Source organism: Catharus ustulatus, chromosome 6 (assembly GCF_009819885.2).
Source record: "Catharus ustulatus isolate bCatUst1 chromosome 6, bCatUst1.pri.v2, whole genome shotgun sequence".
NCBI classification, from domain to species: Eukaryota; Metazoa; Chordata; class Aves; order Passeriformes; family Turdidae; genus Catharus; species Catharus ustulatus.
In genome coordinates, this window is record NC_046226.1 from 44,753,470 (window position 1) to 44,773,758 (window position 20,289).

At 37.5% G+C, this 20,289-nt stretch overlaps 1 protein-coding gene across 3 annotated transcripts in view; it reads right to left on the bottom strand.

Moving 5' to 3' along the window:
* Positions 1-20,202, bottom strand: part of PDHX (pyruvate dehydrogenase complex component X) — a 29,489-nt gene extending 9,287 nt beyond the window's left edge. Inside the window, exons 1-6 of one of the 3 annotated variants that reach the window (XM_033062180.2) lie at positions 20,119-20,202; positions 14,112-14,195; positions 9,429-9,529; positions 6,347-6,546; positions 5,007-5,105; positions 1,168-1,339 (exon numbers count right to left, since the gene is read on the bottom strand). In XM_033062180.2, the coding sequence (XP_032918071.1) occupies positions 1,168-1,339; positions 5,007-5,105; positions 6,347-6,546; positions 9,429-9,529; positions 14,112-14,172 (633 nt within the window). In that variant the 5' untranslated portion in view covers positions 14,173-14,195; positions 20,119-20,202. Of the gene's footprint in view, positions 1-1,167; positions 1,340-5,006; positions 5,106-6,346; positions 6,547-9,428; positions 9,530-14,111; positions 14,196-19,818; positions 20,011-20,118 lie in introns of those variants that run through there. The other 2 variants (XM_033062179.2, XM_033062181.2) reach the window with 2 other exon arrangements.
* Between the last annotated feature and the right edge of the window lie 87 nt (positions 20,203-20,289).

Sequence of the window (20,289 nt, forward strand, 5' to 3'; positions counted from 1 at the left end):
ATTTCCATTTTACAGTATAGAATTAACCCTGTTAAAAAAAAAAAAAAATCTAAATATCGAGGCATTTCTTTTCAGCCAGAGTATAAAAGCCCAATTCCATCTTCCAGGCTTAGCATATTGCTCAGATTATGTTTTGCTCCATTTAAATGATAAAAGAACATTTCCTCAGTAAACTACTGCTTTTTCAATTCCCTGTGTAGTTCCTTAAGACAGGCTTTACTGCATCTTTTCTGCTATTATTCTCTCTCCTTCAGATACATCCAATAACCTTTCAATGGCCAACTTCTTCCTAGAAGGTGGTCAACTTGCACGAAATCTCTTAAAATATTAGTGACTACAGAAAGCAAGAAGATAAATTATTCTGTAAAACATTCCTTTTTATACTTAATCTTTAGCACATATCCCTTGAGCATATAAGGATTCATAGAATCCTTAGTACATGAGACAATAGTACTCAACATACAAATTGCAATATGGGGCAATCAGAGAAATATTTCATTCTGTAATGATCTAAGTCTGAGCTTTGGAGTTCTTTGCTTGGCTCCTTGTACAGTGCAAAAAAAAGAAAGCAGCATTTTCTGAATATTATTAATTGCAGCTACATTGAAAACTTCAGTCTAAAAAGATACATCAAATTTAGTTCTAGAGCCAGAAAAGATTTTTTGCAAAAGCTTTTCAATTTCTACAACTGTATATTTCAGCAAGGGCATTTATTCTTTAAAAAAAGTTTTTTCTGGTATTTTCAACATTTCAATTTAACATAGAAACTTATTTAATTGCACAATTACTCTCCAAGGCAACTAAGAAGCCTTTTCCTTCCTCAACTCTTGACAACTCATTAATGGACACTTACATCTTGCAGGAAAGCAAACAAATCAAGTACAGTAAAAATAAATCATCATTCTAGTTTCTCCAAGGCCTGCAACAGAATTTTTTCATCACTTCAATTTGCAAGCTACACAAAATAGCATGCAGACCATCATTTTAAGGATTTCTCAGTTTCAATTACATTGTCTTAAAATCACTGAAACATACTAAAAAATGCACATCACTGAACTTGACATCCTAGTTTCCTTCCTCTCTCCAGATCTCAAAATCTCAGAGTTACTGAAGCAGCTATTGCACTATCCAGCTATAGCAAAGCTGAAATCTTAGCAGAAGTGTTACCACTGCAGCAGGCTGTCCTGGTGTGGAAACTGGTGGAATTGCTGGCCTTGGATAAGAAGTCATGGGTGTTGCTTGTGGAGGAGAAGGCACTGCAGCAGGAGCTGGAGAAACCACAGGTTTCAATTCGCTGGGTTTACCTTTCTGCTTCTCTTGCAGAAGTTTCAGAGCATCCCTGGCAATTAAACACAGTGAAATATTGACAACAAAGAAACTGTTTAACAACTACCCAAGTATTACTATTCCATCGCTTATTCTATTTAATTAGCCTTTTCTGTACATTCAAATTTCTGTTGTCAAACCAAACATTAAGTAGGCGATTATTATTACATGATATTAATTTTGTGTTGCCTTTGTCATATCTTTTTAGTAAATCCGCATTAATTTCCATGGATAGAGGGCCTGAATATGCAGTAACAGAAAATATTTGTCTCAGAGCAGCATAACAATCATCATCACTAACTGTAAGCATGCAAAGTGATTTTTGAATTGCACTAACAATTCTTCTGAATAAAAGAGTGCATTTATTCAGGCTATAAAGCCTCAAGTAAAAGCTGTTTCATCTGTTATGTTTGCAATAATCTGAATTTAATGCAATTACTTAGTGCTGAGTGAAAATAAAGTAATACATTTATCACTCATTTCTCTGCACCTTTCTGACATAAATTTGCAGAGTCAGGTACAGATGTTATACAGGCCCATACTTCCTAACACCACACTGGAGAAACAAAGCCAAAGCATTCCCCAGGGATCTTTTACTGATACAGCTACCACCACAAAATTTTCCCATTGTGGGCACAGTATGACAGACAGGAGAGACTCCCATCTCTAAACCACAACACTGTGTCTGCTCCAGATGCACTGCATGCAAAAAGCCACAAGCACCTACGAAGCTGAACAGAACTAATCACATTTCCACCACCACTGCTAACTGCAAGGCAAGTCAGTTGTAGATCTCCTCTCTTTATTCTCCAGATCTGCCAACAAAAGCCTGTATCACATACCCTAGATAAATCTCTATCACTTCACAAAGACACAGCACGTACACTGAAGTTCAACTCCACAAATTGGCAGAGGAAATTAAATAAAAATTAAAATAAGAGTCTTTACAACCCTACCAAGGTTTTGAAACACAAGCCATAAATACTAGACAAAGCTATCTAATTTCAGTAGATTACTGCTTCAGAGACAGTCAAGTTTGTTACTAAATTTTTATAGAAAGAACAAAATCTCAGGACATTATGCATTTTTAGTTCTTCCTAAAAAGTAGCACTTCAGAAACAAGAATTGAAAATTGAAAAGCTCTACATAATGTCTTTTACCACTGTTGACTTGCTTTAATTTATTCTTACCTTCAACACATACGTCAACAAATGACATTGAAAAGAAAAAAGTGAATGAGCTCAAGATAAAACTTTTTCTAATTAAAAGTTGTTACTTGTTTTCCCAAATTAACATCCTAGTCAAAATTTGTTTTAAAATTAAGTGTTTAGTATTTGACATAGCTGCTGTACCGGGGGAAAAAATAGTTTTGATAGAATGAAAATCATTCCCTACCATTACAATTTAAGTAACTACATGACATAATGCAAACTTTTTGGTTAACATATTAGAAGCTACCAAAAATTTGTCAAAGGTTTTCACTTGGCAGTCATTATAGAAGGAACTTACTTCTCTTACATGGCAGCTCACAAATTGCACACAGCAGGGATCTCAAGGTCAGTTCATACTCAATACATGCACTGCATTTCATCTCCAGAACAACAGCACTCCATGTGTGTGCTGTGCCCTTTCTGCAAGCTGAAAATGCCTGAGCAGCTCAGAGATCCCAAGACACACTAACTTAAAAACAGCTGGGAGCAACACAGCCTCAGAAAAACATGATTCTCAGCAACCAGTCTTTTCATGGCTGCATTTGTAAATCCCTAGACCACTATGAAACAGAACGGGAAAGGGCAGTAGTAGCTGAAACAATCAATTTTAATATAGCCCTCCCAAACAGTGTCTGAGCTGATGAAAACATGCTACAATCTTTGACCAAATTAGAGAGTTAGTTTGTAGTGGCATACCAATTTTCTTGGACATTTTTGAAGAAAATTATATTAAGTTATCTAAGAGAGTATTACTTAGAAATAACAAATAAATAACTCCTGCCCCTCACACACAAAAACCAACAACAATAAAGGCAGGAAAAAGACAATAGTAATTCAACCTTGAACAGACACATAAGAGGAATACAAATAAATGAAAGTATACAGATAAATAAAATAAAGTGTTGGCCTACAAGGGAGAGGGTCATGAAAGAGAATGCCAGTAGAGTGGAAGTTCCAATTGCTGTTGCAAGTTCTACAGTGAACTGAATTCAAAGACAGGAGTTGGGGGAAAGATTCTTGCTTGCTTACGTAACTCGCTATCTTTTTTTCTTGTAATCTGGTGAGTGCAGCAAAGGAAATTCTTCCCTGAATATCTGCAGCAGCTCTCTATAAAAATCTGCATATTTCATTTCAAACTGAATATAACAGTCTGTGTAGACATCTGAAAGATTAACCCCATTTCAAAAGAATGGTTAAAAAGCCCCAGACATTCTTAATCTTAAATTGACATTTCATAGTCAAATCTTTTGTATGAAAAAAACAAACCAGTTTTAAAAGTAAATTATTTTGCTAAATAATTCTTATAACTACAGAAAAATCTTTGCTAGATCTCCATGACAACTAGGAAATGTTAATTCCTTAGCTCAAAGTCCTAGAGGGTTTCCACCTGCCATAGCCTCGTTACACATCAGAAATTACCATTACACTTACATAATTAAGAAAGAACTCTCCCTTGATGATTTGCTGTTACATAGCACATTCCATCTATTCAACTCCTTATTACATCTCAACTCAGCCAAAGGTCACAAGAAAAAAAAAAAAAAGCTTCAAAAAACTGTCTGCCACTTTTCTGGCTCCAGTTCCAAGTTACACTGACCTGGTCCTGTTTGTCTTTGAATGGAATTAAAATAATAGCAGCCAGCAAAGTCTGTGTAAGTGAATGAAGGAATTTGCCAAAAGGAATCATTTTACTGAGAACAAAAATATTTATTTTCTGCCAAAATCCTCACTACCAATAACACACATACTTGTGTGGAGAGAATGCATCATTTCAAGGCTAAATGCACTGCATCTACCACATTTTTTGCGCTCAACTTTCTCACTAAAAGGTTTGAGCGCCAATCATTACATTGGAATACTCAAAAAGGTATAAAAAACCACTAGATCATAACAAACCACAGCTTTGAAAAAACCATTTTTTAAATCAGAGAGAAAAAAGAAGAATGGGAGAAAAACAGAATTCTGAAATTTATCATTACACTTCATTGCTCCTCCCAGCCTAATAAAAATAGGAAAAAAATGAAATCCTGACAGGTTTCAGAACAGAACTGCAGCAAAAAAAGCAAAATATTTGAACTCCCTGAAGAAAAGGAGTTGAAGAAAACAGGTCTCTGATATTTTATTTCGGCTCTGTATGCATCTTGGGAAGCAAAATTCTAGAGATCCACAGTGGTAGCTAATAGTGGTGCTTAGGAGGCAATAGCCACCATTAGGCTGAGCTGCAGGAAATGTGACAGCAGTAAGATGGGACTTAAAAAATACAAATATTTGTTTTGGGTTTTTTTCTAATTAAGGGCTTCTTCAAATACTTCCTAAACCACTCTCCCTATCTTTTCAACAGATTTTTCAAATTTAACTAAACCCATCCATAGCAAAAAATGGAACAAAGACATAGCTTTTTTAATAAACAAATCTAATGGAGGTTTCTCTAGTATCCAAAGTTGTAGGTTTACCAAATTATATACATACTCTTTAGTGAAGATTCCTCGAGGCCCAGTAGGTGTAAGATTGCTTGGATCTAGTCCGTGTGTCTCCAGAATGTAGCGAGCTGCAGGACTTAAGCGAACCCTGAAGAAATGAGGGGGAAAAAAAAAATTATTTAAATAGTTAAGATTAACTTATTTCATTAATGTACATCATGAGAAACTACATTTCTCTCTGGTCAACTACAAAGCACAGTACATTGGTACTTGACTACCCAGTGCATCTTAATATGATTTGCTTTCTGAAATGAAGAGAAAAGCCAACATCTAGAGAAAATGTTTTAGAATTCCTAGATACAAAGCAACTACACACTCATAAAAGAATAAATACTTGGTTTCAAGCCTTACCACAAAATCTCCTATTCATTATTTCCCAAAGGAGACTATATTTACATCACATTGAATTTTAAGAAGGGTCCATTAACCCCTTGCCAAAACACCCCCATGTCATAAATGATCATTTGGTTCCAAACATGCTGATACATCTCTAACAGCTGCAGTGAAACAGCACTTCTGATGTTCTTTGGTACAAAAATGAAAGACATAATCCTTTCAAGGATCCTTTTGTGGATCATCCTCCTACTACAGGTAATGCCTGGGCAATGACCTCAAATGTCTTCCACTTGCATGACAAAAATGATCAGACAGAAAATGTAATGAGGTTTGGGGGTAAAAAAAATAAGCACAAATAAGGAGTAATACCTCCAAACACGATACATCCTGGGCCACAAAGTGACTGTGGATTATTGTTACCTGAATAACACTCTGGAGCTGACCACAGCTCCAAGATGTTTGCAATGCTTAGAATACCAACAGATCAAAAGCAAACTAACAAAGAGCACATAAATTGACTGTTTCAAGCTTTTTGCACTCCACTGCTATGGAAACATTGGAATAATTTTTTTCTAATATCAAAAATGCAAGAGCTTGGAAGGACTTTGGAGTGTGTCATTTCTTTGTTTATTTTTTCTTCTCAAATAAATAGAAAAGAAGTCATAGTTACACCTAGCATCTGATGCATAAGTACTATTGTCCATCCTGTATTAGCACAATTTCTTCTCAACTGTAAGCTTAGAATCCTTCATAATTTAATTGCAGGACAGAATAAAAGCACATTTCATTCTAATAACATTATGTTGTTTGAATTGACTTACTGGGTTTATGAGAAAGGAACAGTCTAGGCCTGCAAGGTTTATCACCTCACTCATACTGAAACATTCTCAAACTAACAGCTACTACTAGGTAAAAAGGGACAAAAAGTATTTCTTGGTTTAGTTCTATTGATCTAATGAAGAGTTCTCTTTCATAACAAACATAGAAACTTACTGCAATTTCCCAGGTTGATGCTGCAGTTTAGGAGGGGCTGAAACTGAAGGAGCTGCAGGAGCTGGGGCAGGTGCAGGTGGAGCCCCAGGAGGTGGAGCACCAGCATCAGCTGGTATTTCAACTTGCTTCCAGTCCTGTCCTTCCTCTACCAGCAGACCAATTAGTGAGCCCAAGCGAATATTTTTGCTTCCTTCTTCCACCTAAATTAAGAACATTAAGTTACATATTACACTGTCTGCTCTAATATGACTAAAACCAGTAGATGAAGTTTCAGGCATATTAATGACAATTCATCAGTAAGATATATCCCATTTTATTGCTACTAGTAATAAGATATTTCAAGACTGAAATTAATTATAATTGCTATTATAAGGAGAGGAACATTAAATTATGCCCCAAATCCCATACACCTAAAGTTAGCACTCAGAAATTAAAGTTACTTATTAGACATACTGCCTTTGCAGCTCAGAACTAGAATAGAAGAAGAAAAATTGATACAGTTTTGCTTAATTTGTCATCTCCTGGATTTTTGAGTCACTGCTACATTTTCATTACTCACAATCAAAAAAACCCCTCTGCATAAACCTCAATGAACACTAGAATCTCAGATGCAGAAAGAGCTGAAATAAGTCGAAGGACTTTAGGGTTCTGGGATGAGAGGCTGGACACAAGCCAACAGTGTGGATTTGCAGCCCAGAAAGGCAAATGCAGGAGTGTGGCCAGCAGTGCAAGGGAGATGATTCTGCCCCTCTGCTCCACTTTTGTGAGACCCCACCTGGAGTGCTGTGTCCAGGTCTGGGGTCCTCAACAAGACATGGACCTGTCCAGAGTGGGTCCAGAGGAGGGCACAAAGATGACCAGAGGGCTGAAACACCTCTCCTACAAAGAAAAGCTGAGAGAGCTGGGGTTGCTCATCCTGGAGAAGGGAAGGTTCTGGAGAGACATTATAGCAGCCTTCCAGTATTTAAAAGGTCTCATTTCTTTTAGGAAGTGAGTAAATTTCAGCCAAGTGCTAGCTCAGAGACACTGAATTAAACCTTGTTTAATTCCCATCAACTACATCACCATGTGAAACTTCTGAGTGGCCTTTGGAAGGACAATCTTTTCAAACACATCCACAAACAGCTAATTTTATAAGCCTTACACAAACATCTACTGAACACCTAAATACAGAGCAGAAATATCCACCAGATACTGCAGAAAGACAACCAAGGATCACACCTGAGCTAGAAAGAAAAGAAAAAAAAAAATTCTGAACATTTCTGATCTTATTGCTCTCTTGTTATTTTAGTTTCTGAAACATCAGGGTTTTTTTCCATATTTTTTAGGAGACTGGAATATAAAAGCCCATCTATTCTGTTCTCTAATTCTTAGGCCCATCATTTCTAGATTCCAAGGATTAAAAGAATCCATTAAAAATTGGGTTTGCATAATGATCTGTTCGTATTACTCCAATAAAACTGCCTCTCTTCCCTTACTCTGAAAGACATCATAGTTATTTTCTACCTCCTGGCAACTCCTTCTCAGTTTTAGCTCTTAGTATTGGATTGTTACTGGATGATATTGGATATAACTAAGGCTGAATGTCACTGCTCCATGACACTGCTATCATATAGCTGCTGGAAAACCTGGCTTTGATCTATCAAAAAAGGTGCCACAAGAGCAATACACAGAAATTTTCAAATTTGCAATGCATTTGAAATACAAGACAGGAAACAAAAAAACCCCACAGTTTCTGAAATACTAATGTTATTCGTAGCCATCATGATTTGCTATTAAAAAAACTTAGCAAATTTAATTTTTTTTAATATAGCTCTCTAGGATTAATTATTTAATACTTTTGACACAGAGAATCTCCCTATCTCCCCCTCACATTATCTAACAAAGCAGTTTCTGCAAATGCAGAATAAGTTGCACAAGATTTTGTCAAGTCTATTAGGAGCAAACTGACTGTGACATTCAAAACTGGAGAGATTTAAAAATAGTGAAAGCAATTAATTAAATAGCCACACGGAGACTAAACACAGATTAAAAAACACATCCAATGTGAGACTTCATCCTGCCATAGTAGAATAGATGCTCTGAAATCTATTAAATGTGTTGTTCCATAGCTGAACACAAATTCAGCAACACAATTAAAAGGAAATAGATTTTTAAAATTCTTGTCTATATGTGCTAGTGCTTAAAATGCAAGTTATCCTGTAGAAATTGAACACTAATGAGTTTTTGTAAGTCCTGATAAGAGTTTATTTACAACTGAGTTCCATCTTACATCCCCTCATCTCCCTACTCCAGCCCCCCATCTATCTTGAGACTTTCACTTTTGCAAAGGATGTTGCCTTTGCTTATACAAAAAAGGAAGATACCAAACAGAATATTCCTTCTCAAATGCTGCCACACAGGAAACTACTCCCCCTCTTCTGTTTGTGCAAAGGATAACTGTGGAAATACACGCTGATGTAAGAAAATGCAGCTGTAGCAGAGATAGGAAGTCTAATAAACCAATCCAAAAAGCTTTTGTAATAGCAGCAGAAACACGTGTCTCGCTGTGTCTAGAGAGAATTTTCTCACGGCTCCAGGAACCAGCTTGTACCACTGCCCATTCTGCTGTTTCCTAAATAGCTGCATTGCAATTAATACCAGTATGCCTAATTTGTATGATTATGTGATCCACACCTCATGAGTAGATACTCCCAAATGAGACCTCCCTAACCAAATGACATAATATTTACTGAAAGTACACATCTCTCATATTTTTTATTCATTTTATTCCAAATTCTTGCAATTCACCCTATTGTTTAATTATTGTGGAGAGAGAGAAGAAACAGCTGCAATTCACTACCAGCTAAAACTGCTTCAGAAAATTTCCTACTCATCCCAGTTTTTGTTCTTTATACTAACCTTAATCAATCCAATTTTGATAAAGGAAATTGTCAACTCCAAGAACTGTTCTCTGGGTCAGTCCATCTTGTATAACATTCCACCTTGAATAAAATTTAGCTATCTAAACTAGTTTTTGAGGCAATATGCTAAACAACAGTCTGAAGTTATAATATCCTACTGAGAAATGCAGGATTCCTACCAGTATTTTAGCCAATATGCCATCATCACTTGATTCCATGGTAACCACTGCTTTGTCCGTTTCAATTTCACACAGTGCATCTCCAACATTCACTGTGTCACCTGCAAAACACAAGAGAATTTCAGAATGCTTACCCTAAATTTCCTTTCAGATTTGTTTAACCATGTAAGATAGATGTTCACCATATAATACAGTAATTTTGTATTTTTTAATATATTTTATAGCTAGTTGATCCCCCATCATTATTTACCATATTGTATCTTTCCCTTCCAAATAAAATCACCAAGATTCAAGAACCACAAACAGCTGTGGCATAACACTGACACATTCCAAGCACTGATGTTTACAGCAGGCTTTCCAAGAGGAAGCACACATACAATGAAACTTATTTTCAGAACCCCAAACACAGTAGTACTGTCATCAATAAAATACTGAGCCTTCCATATTCACTGCTAGCCACTGGTCAGAGCAAGCTATCTAAACCTACCAAGGACAATGGTATCACAGTTCTGTAACTGGTGTCTACACTATTAAAGAAATTCAAATTAAAACCTCAGGAATTTTAATGTCTCTGGGAAAGCACAGCTCCAAGCTTGCTTAATCTCCTATACAGTTCAGACAGGTCTTTTTAAACACTCATTCATTTATACTTTGTGAAATAAAAATATGCACAAGTGCTATAAATTGCTTTTGCTACATTACACAAATCCAAGATTAATTCTGAAGCATACTCTTCCTCTGCTTTTGAAGAATATCTGTATCTGCTAGAAGATGATAAAGATATTATGTGTCTGGATTATTTCAACAAATCAATACTAACTAGATGTCCAACACTAAAACTGACATCACATTAAAAACTGTGAGGTAGTTTAATGTTTTGGCTTCCAACAAAATACAGTTTTTATTCCTTACAGAGACAACACATGCAAGCCTAAGACACACCTACAATTTATATGAAGTAAAATTTTAATATTTCCCCATTACCAGAAATGCTGCAACAGCATTAGCTATGTAAGCATTTAGCTTAACTACTCATATCACTCCATTGTGCTTAAGGAGCAGAATTAAAATCTAATTCAGGTTATCACCTACATTTAGATAAGAAAAAACACTATAAAAAAACCAATTTCCTGTTTCAGGACTACATGAATTAGAAAGGGAAAATGAGCTGTTGTACCTCATTTGTGTTGAATGAAAACATCAAAAGCTCAGTCACCTACATAGTTTTATAAGTCATAAACGTTCCTATTACAGAAATTGGTAAAGAAATATACTTCATCTTTTTAATGTAATAATCTCAGCCACATTCTCCTTTGCAATAACTAGAGCATGAACAGTTTATAAGGGGAAGTCAAAACTCCAGGCTCTATACAAGAGTTTTAATTTCACTGAGTCATTAATTCAAGTAGGTCATGTATCAGATCATTAGGCAAGTACTTCTCAGCTGTTAGGAAATCAAATTGTTGGGCAAATTCTGTAATTTACAGAGCTAAGATTGGCAAACAGAAAGGAGGCTAACTCTGTATCCTAATCTGCATTCTGCACCATTATAAAGGAATTTCAGAGTGAACTGCTCAGAGATCAGCAGCAGTACCTCCAGCAGGGTAGGCAGCCAAGGCAAATACCTTCATCCATGTGTTTGTCACACACCACATCTCAACTTTGGTACATGAGGCTGTCCACAGAAAACTAAGGGAGGACAAGAGGGAAAGTCTTCACAGAACTGGATAAACCACTTGACCACTACTTTTTGTTTGTTTTTCTTTCACTGCTGCAGCCATAAAGTTAGCACAAATTTGAAAGGCGATTGAATAAATGCAGTGTAAGACTTTGTAAGAATTCACTTCAGCATTCAAGTCCTGTGGGTGTTTCAGTACCCACGTGCAATACAAGGACCATGGCTACTTTCATTAGAGGTGGCAATATTTGTAATGGTTCCTAATTGATGCCCAGTTTGATATCAATTACAAATCAGCTTTCCTAATAATTAGGATTGGAAAGAGCACTGTTGCAAAGCATATCTTTGCTCCTACAGTTTAAATTGAGAGAGCAGTATTTGCAACAGAAGCTGCCTGAACCAGAGCTCTCTAAGATTATATATAACGCCCCTGAAAATTTTTGGGTGAGGTTCAAGTTTGTTTTCTTGTTCAGGTTCTTGTTTTTGTTTCTTCATTTATTTTTTGTTTGGTTTTAATGACTAGATTCCCATAGCTAAGCTGAATGGTTGGATCTCTACTGAAGCAGAGTCTCCTTCCAGGCGATCCAATTGGCATCCAATAGCTTTAGTGCTCTGTTCAACTACTGACAGCAAGTATCCAAATCACAAGATACAAACTGCATTTCTTAATACTGTAAATAAAATCAGAATTGACTGAACACAGACACTGAAGTCCCTAGAGCTGATGTCTCAAAAGGTGGCAGAGTTAACTGAATGTGGATGCTGCCAGCACTGTTGTATCTTCTGTTTTCTGCCCACATTAACAAGAGGATTTTGGTCTCCTGGGCTGTCAGTCTACCATCTTTCATCAGCATTAAATTCATACATAATAAATACAAGTTTTTAGAAACATAGTTTTATCTTTGTGAAAATGACTTTATTACCCACAGGAATCAACATGAAACTGCATTAACAATGAGAAGGAAAAGTAAAGCTATCAATTAAATTCAATGCTTTCCCTTCTGTGGTAGTGAAATTATCTGTCCAGCCTGTGAAACCATAAAATGAAAACACTTTATATTTACACAAAGAACGGAAAAATTATCAAACTAGTATTATACTGACCCCTTCTGGTTATACACTGCAAAACACATTTCATATGCAAGTGGCTTTCTTCTGTCAACTGCCTAAAAAATTTATTTTCTTGGACAATTACATTGTTATTTATAGCAATAACACTACTCCTACATGGCAAATACTCTAGAGATTTAAGTAGTTAAGAGCATCCCTTACAGAGAGGCGTGTAAGCATTAAATCACTTCATTATTTTCTTCAAAATTTATCTTTTCTTTTGTCTTCACGTTTATTGTCCAGATTCTTAGAGGAACCTAAAGTATTGATAGGAACTAATTATGGTCACAGATGTGGCCAATAAGACAAAATACTATAATTGGGTATGATCTTTCTAAATAGATAACAGAGTCATAAAAATACTAAAATAGTTTTCTTTCAAAGTCTGCCAATTAAGATTTGATTTTAATTTCATTAAAATATGTGTGAAGCTTTCTTTTCTTTTGTGTTAGGGTGGAAGGTTAGTAGAAAGACAAAAAAAACCCCATTATATAGCTTTTACATTCTAACACCTTTTTATGAGGAAAGTGGATTCATTCATGTTGGAGAGCAACTGGAAATCTACTCAACTCCAACCATGCTCTCTTGGCTTTCTCTTGCAATTTTGAATGTCATAATTCCTGTAAAACAGGTTACTGTTGTTATTTAATGTTTTACAATTATTGACAACAAATACTAAAAGGACTTTGGATCATTCTTTCCTCTCTGCATCATCCTTCAAGCTTCAAGTTTCAAGTACGCTGTTGCAATTTTTTTTAATAGACAGGAACTTCTGAATTGTTCCAGTAAATCCTGCAGAAATTCTTACTAAAAGTTTCATGAGTAAAAGGTCAAATCCACTACTGGAGGAAGAAGCTGTCTTCCAGCCACCTCTCAAAATGTATTCAAAATGTAGGAAAGCAAAGTCCTCCAGTAACACAATAATGGAAGCTGTATCAACCCTTGAAAGGATAAGCCAAAGGAAAAGGCTTATCTAGGCACAATAGTCAAAATGCATTTAGTTATCCAAATTGTGTCTGTCAAAGATAATAAACTTTAAGATACCTTCTTTTCTCCAGATAAATTCATCTCCATAGGAAACCTAAAAATGCCTGTGAACAAGATATATTCCTACTGCTATCCAAAATCCTGCAATGCATCCTATACCAACAGCTACCTGGAATCCAAAACTATGGTCAAAATTCAGATTTAGTATTAGATTGAAGAAGGGACGGGGTAGGAGTAAACAGGACAAACATCTACTGACAGAACAGGAACTGCTGACTCTTCTACACATCATTTTTCATTTACATACAACCTACATGAAGACAAAACTAGACAGACTTTTTAACAGTTGCTCCAAAATATTTAACAGTAGCAAACAGTTGTCAAGAGCACAGAGTTCAGGCTTTTTTTGGATTAGTTGGTTTTCAGTTTGGGTTCTTTTAGGGAAAAACTTCCCCATTTGGTACTAGGGTTATGAAAGCAATTTATATTTCTCTCAGTTTTAACTGTAGACTATAATTAGGATATTTAAGAAGATATTCAAAAATACCATATCCTTCATGGTATTCCATAACATAGCAGAATAATGAAAGACAGACCCTCCCCAATGTCAATGGCTCTCAGATTTCCAAAGCTACTGAGCAGCAATGATCACACAGGGAATTAAAAATAGCCTAATGGAAATTTTTCAAAAATACGATAATTTCAGCCTTTTGGAAGACAATTAAGAAAAAAACATTTCAAATGAACAATTTCAAAGCAGGTATAGTTCACGATGACAGCATCCATACACCAAACATTTTGCTTCAAAATACTAATCTATAACCAGGAAGAATTATCTTCTTTTAACAGAATAGATTTACATAGCTGAAAAATTACAGAAAATATGACCACAGAAAATGTTATCTTACCTTCCTTTTTTAACCATTTCACAATGTTTCCTTCTTCCATTGTTGGAGAAAGTGCAGGCATAAGAACTTTAATACCAGGTGTACCTGCAAAACAAGCAGGTGGTTACCTCAACTGAGTACTTTTTCAGTATAACTTTTTTCTCAGTTAACTGCTTAACACAAATAAAACTAAAAGTGCATTAATTCAAATGGTAAATGAACAAAAGATTCACTATGATGTTCTTTTATTTAAGCTTACATACAAGCATGCCCACCAAAGTGCTCAAAGGAAAAAAAGGCACATTACAAGAGAAATGGAAATCCACAAACACTGGATTCCTAGACCTGAAGTTCTGTTGATCATCTCAAGATGTACCAAAAGCACTAGATCCCCCTATCATCCCTCTCCTCCTTGACTCAGGCTGTGGAATTTTTTTTAGATGCAAGCATATCTTCAAAATAAAGCCTTTGTGATCCTAGTATTCCAGACACTGATGATCGACCTCTTCCACTGATAAACTTTAATTTATCCTTTTAACTTATCCTATTTTAATTTATTTAAAAATAGAAAACTATATCTACTTTGCAGATCATTTGATTTCAAGTTTCAGTGATTTCATCTTGGCTCAGTAAACCCATATACAGAAGCAACACTGTGTAACATCAAGTGTGTGCCATCTTAGTGGGATTCTTCTGAGGGCAGAGTACAGTCCTTGGCTTCACAGCACATTACACCTCTTGTCATCTGATCCTCTATACCAAAAGAGTATTCTGACATTAATATGAGAGACACTACTTTTCTGTACTTTTAAATATACTTATGAGGCAAAAAATCTTTTTAGATCAATTTTGTAAAAGCAGCTTTCCAGTAGTTGATTTTTGAGGTTCTTTCTTGAACTATTATTTCTGAATTTGTGTTCAGTTACAGAACTGAAATAGACATATAGAAGGTACATTGTACACAATGGCAAGGTTAATTTCTGCTTCATATTTCCTTTCCTCTAATACTCAGCATTAAGGATTGTTATTATTCAAAAGGAAACAACACAGTATTTCTCCCAGTTGCTGTATTGCTTGGAGTAGTCAAACAGCTAAAAAAAACCCGTAGAAATTAATATTTTTTCAGTTTTTTCTTTAATATATGCTTTTCAGCTCAAAATTCTTCTCGTTTTCTTCCTTGCCCTCATTTTTTTTCCAGAATCTGTACTAAGGCACATGGAGAACAAGGAAAACATTCAGGACAGCCAGAACAGTTTCACCAAGGGCAAGTCCTGCCTGACCAACCTAGTGGCTTTACATGATAGAATGACTGCACCAGTAAACAAAGAAGGGCTATGGATGTCACCCCTCTGGACCTACAACAATGTTCTCTGTAAATTGATGAAATAAGGATTTGATGGGTAGACTGTTTCGTGGGTGAGGAATGGGTTGGATCCAGAGGGTAGTGGCCATCATCTCCATGCCCCCATGGCATTGGTGACAAGTCTCTTAGAGGTACTGGCAGATGAAAAGCTGACATGTGGCAGGTTGAGGCTCACAGTCCAGAAGGCAAACATAGCCTGAGGCACACAAAAATCAGTGTGGCCAGCAGGTCAAGGGTGGTGATTCTGCCTCTCTGGTGAGATGCCACCTGGAGAAATGCACCCAGCTCCTGAATCCTCAGCACAGGAAAGACAGGGATGTGCTAGAGGGGGTCCAGAGGACAGCCACAAAAATTGTGAGGGAGAGAGGGAGCACCTATTGTATGAAGAAACATCAAGAGAGTTGGGGTTGTTCAGCCTGGAGAAGAGAAGGTTTTTACTGCAGTCTTTCAATAATCACTAAAGGGGGCTTTAAGAGAGATGGGGACAGACTTCTTAATTGAGCCAAAAGCAATGGAACAAGGGGTAATGGTTTGAATTGAGAGAGCATTTAGACTGGCTGTGAGGAACATTTCTACAATGACAGAGATGGAACACAGAACACAGAAACAGGCTGCCCAGAGTGGTGATAGACACCCCAGCACTGGGACCATTCAAGGTCAGGTTGGACGGGGTTCTGAGCAACCTGGTCTGTTTGAAGCCATCCCTGCTCATTGCAGGGGGATGGACTAAATGACCTTTAAAGGTCCCTTCCAATCCAAACCACTCTGTAATTTTTTTAAAAATGTGAAATGGAAACACTGTAGCAAATCTCTAATGACCTAAGCAGCCATCAATGATCTTGACATTTTAAAATGCACCAAAAGCAGAAAGTGAGTTAGCTATTCCCTAAAGCCCCCAAGATAGCAACACAATCAGGATCATGCTACCCAAAACACTTGAGTTTTGTGGAAATGAGTTCAGTTGCATGGTTGATGTTCCCAGAAGACTGCATGAGCAAATACATATTTTTTGTCTCAGTCTTTTCATGGTAGTTTCAGTTTAATATTCCTCATGACTGTCGTGTTTAGAAATGCATCCAGACAATGTTCCCTGTAACACTCACAATTCCCATCTGAATTACCTCCATGCACTTTCTTTAAAAAGTTTCTTGCAATTTCTCATCTAGGGCTAGTATACAGAAAAATGAACCATGTTACATATGTGAATGCTTATCTGTGTTCATTTACCTAATACAGTTTTGTATTATTTGATTATGACTGACAAATTAAAGTATGAGTTAACAATTGTCTTATACTATATATATATACTACACATATACCCAAAAACAATTTTTCAATAACAGCAAGTAGAAAACACTACACATTATAGATGCATTATACATATAGATTATACATATAGATTGTTATACATTATAGGATGCAAAGAAGTGTTCTCAGTTTCATCAGTATAACTTGACAGGTCTGACTTTGACAATCAAAAAATTATTTTGAAGCCATATCCCACAAATAGCTAGGATTTTTGAGAACTACTGGACAGACCTCATTTAAAATGTGAAAATAATCCACATTTTTAATGAGGAAAAAATTAATTTTTTAACATGGTGGTTCACATTTCTCTTCCAAAAAGAGCTTCTTGATCCATCTCCCAGAACATGCTTCATACTTTGGCACAAACACAAAATTGAGCAACAGATTTGTGCCACTTTAACATTTTCCCTTCAGTGTTATGAGCAACTGCCACAAAACATACAATTCATTCTGGTTCTTTCATCAAGACAGAAGAGAAACTCCAGCAGCAAGTAGCCATGAAATGGATAAGTAAATAAATAAAAAGTAGAAGACAGGATCTTGTGCATCCATTTACTGCTTATTCCCAGAGAGGCTGATGCTCAGAGAAGTTCAGTGCTGCTGCAATTAAGAGCCTTGTTCAGCACGAACACAAGAACACCAGCCACAACAAGAGCCTTTCAAAGCTGTTTCAGTTGCATTTTAGTTAATGGCCACACACATACAAAAACCAGGCTTAAATGTGCCTCCTCAAAGAAAAGCAACCTTACAATGCAGAATTACCTTCACCAAATATTATTTGCCCTCATTAAATTAAAAAAGGGAGAGTAAAAGGAATCACCACATTTACAGAAGTTAGTTGCACTGTTGCACAGGCAGCCCTTACAAGCACCTTGGGAAGTAAATATTGGTGCTTTGCAATTGTGGGTCAGCAAAAATTTCTGGCAATTTGCACAGAATCTCAAAGACTAAGCTCATGGGCATATTAGAATTTAGAACCATAAGCAAGCAAAACTTCTGAACTTCCAGTCACCACCCACTGATTTCTACTTCTATCAACAACAACTGTGTTATTACACATCAATTATCTGAATATAAAAGGAGGAAGTCTAAAAAGAACCCAAAAGTCACATGAACAAGAGACTGCTATTTTAAAGACACCTGTGTCCAAGTGTACACCAAGTGTATCCAAGAGAATCTGTTCTTGGTGACACGTTTTAACCAGCTATTGAATCTGGCAACATTTCTGCTGCCTTGCCTCTCCATGAAGGCGTTCAATGCATATTTAACCTGTCCCACCAGAGAGATATTTCATAACTTCCTACACACACTCTGTAGTCAGTAGAGGACTGAAAAATGTACCACAATCTAACACCAATGATAAGATTATGAAACATTAAAAACAAAGGAAACAAAGAGGTCATTCTATCCTTTCTATTTTCTCTTTTTCTTCTTTCTCTGTGACCAGCAAACTAGGAATTCCATTCTGAATTGTTTCAATTATGCCAAACAACTTTTTCTCTATCAGCACCACAAACAAGGACAGAAACACAGAAAGAAACAAAAAATTCATGTGACATGAAAAACTAGATCCACATGAACCAGTACTTCAAATAGTGGTTTTTTCAGAAACAAAAAAGTGGAGAAATAAAAGTAATGTTAAAATAAAATTTAATATTTACATTGTCAAACTAGGAACCAAGAGTGAGTTTTATGTTCAAACAAGCTGTATGTTACCAGAGCAGTTATGACTTCTCATCTTCAATTTTAGAGACAACAATAAAGAAAAGTGGTGTCACCAAAACACACACCACCTTGAAAAACTGTAAGTACACTAGAAGGGTTAAATGAGGAAAGCCTGAATGAGATAAAGGTGTGATCTATCCACCCTAACACTTTAAAGCTTACTGTAAGGAATTAAAAGATTTTAGTCATTTGCATATCCAAATTTAGAAATTTAACACCAGCTCAAAATAAAACACAATAGACTGTCTGGGAGGACTGTAGACAGGAGTTATTTAAGGAGTAAAATAATAAAACCAATTTAGGAGTAGTTTATCCTGCATTATGTTATATTTACATACTATTACATGTAGAAAGAAGAACGCTTTTTCCAATAACATTTGGATACAAATAACATTTATTTCAAGAAAGGGACAGACTTCCGCGTATCACACACAGCAGGTTTTACAAAGGAAAAGATTTTCATACTGCAAAGCAGCAAAGGCAACCACTGCTGGAAAGAAGGGAATGTTGAGGTCTAAACCATAATGACTGAACTGTCTCTGAACTGCTACTGAGTTTTATTACATGAGGTTACTGAAAGCTCACTTTTTTGTAAGTGCATTTAAACCCCCAAGAGCTCAGGTATTTCACGCTCAGCATCACACCAGGACCTCATAACAATGCACCTGACCATTGCTGAAATGTTTTACAAGTTGTAACTTACAGAGCAAGTAGGGAAACACGACACTTCATTTCAGGATCTGTAAACTCTTCCCACAGACAGAGCAAAACATGAAAGGGTAAATGATCTGCCTGATACTCCTGGCATATACATCTTGAAAGGATGCTGTCATAACCTCACACCTTGACTTCTATGTAGGAAAGGATACTAGACGTGCAATTAGTGAACGCTATTTTTCCATTAAAAAACCAAATAGCATTAAATAAAAGATACATCACACGCCGTTCTCCAGTTATTTGAAACATTACCAGGAGAATAATTTGACAGAAATGTGGCGGAATTGCCAAACGTGGACCAAGCTAAGAGCACCGTGTCCCGTGGGACGGCCCCACGCTGGAGCGGGGAAGGCTCCGAGCCCTGCCCTGAGCAGCGGCTTTAACAACACGGGGGGGACTGAGAGGAGCCCCCATTCCCGTCTCCCTGCGCAGCTGGAAAGGGAGGAAGTAGAGCAGGGTGAAGGAGAACTGGTCTGGGTTATTTTCTTCCCCCTTTGCATTATCCTGCTCTGATTCTGATTCGCAATAAACTCAATGCTGCAGAAGAGCTTCGGTGAGTGCCTGACATCCAGCCAGGGTCAACCCCCTGTCCGCCGCAGGTCCCCACAGACATACCTACAGCAGGGCACCCGCCCGCCACTCACCCAGCAGCTCCCGGGTGCCGTGCAGGTGCCTCCAGCCTGCCCGGGCGGGCAGGGAGAGCCCCGCGCCCAGCGCCGAGCGCCCGGCCCGCAGCAGCCGCACCAGCCGCTCCCCGCCGCCGCTCAGCCACAGGGACGCCGCCATCTTGCCCCCCACCCCCCGACCGCGCCGGGGCTGCCCCGCTGACTGCCTGAGCTGAAATAACCTGGCACGCCCCCAGTGCCGGGGGGCGGCTTCACCGAGCCCCCGCGTCCCGCCTGCCCCTCCACCTGCCGTGGGATTGGCCGCCTCAATCGCCCCATGCTCGGGTCAATGTGACCTCACGGCCACTCGCGCCCAGCTGGCTGTCCATCCCCGTGGCGCAGCCGCATCTCCTCTAGCCCCTGCCGACTGCCAGCCCGCGGGGAGGGCAGCGGCCTCTCCATCCGGCCCGCCGAGGCTCGG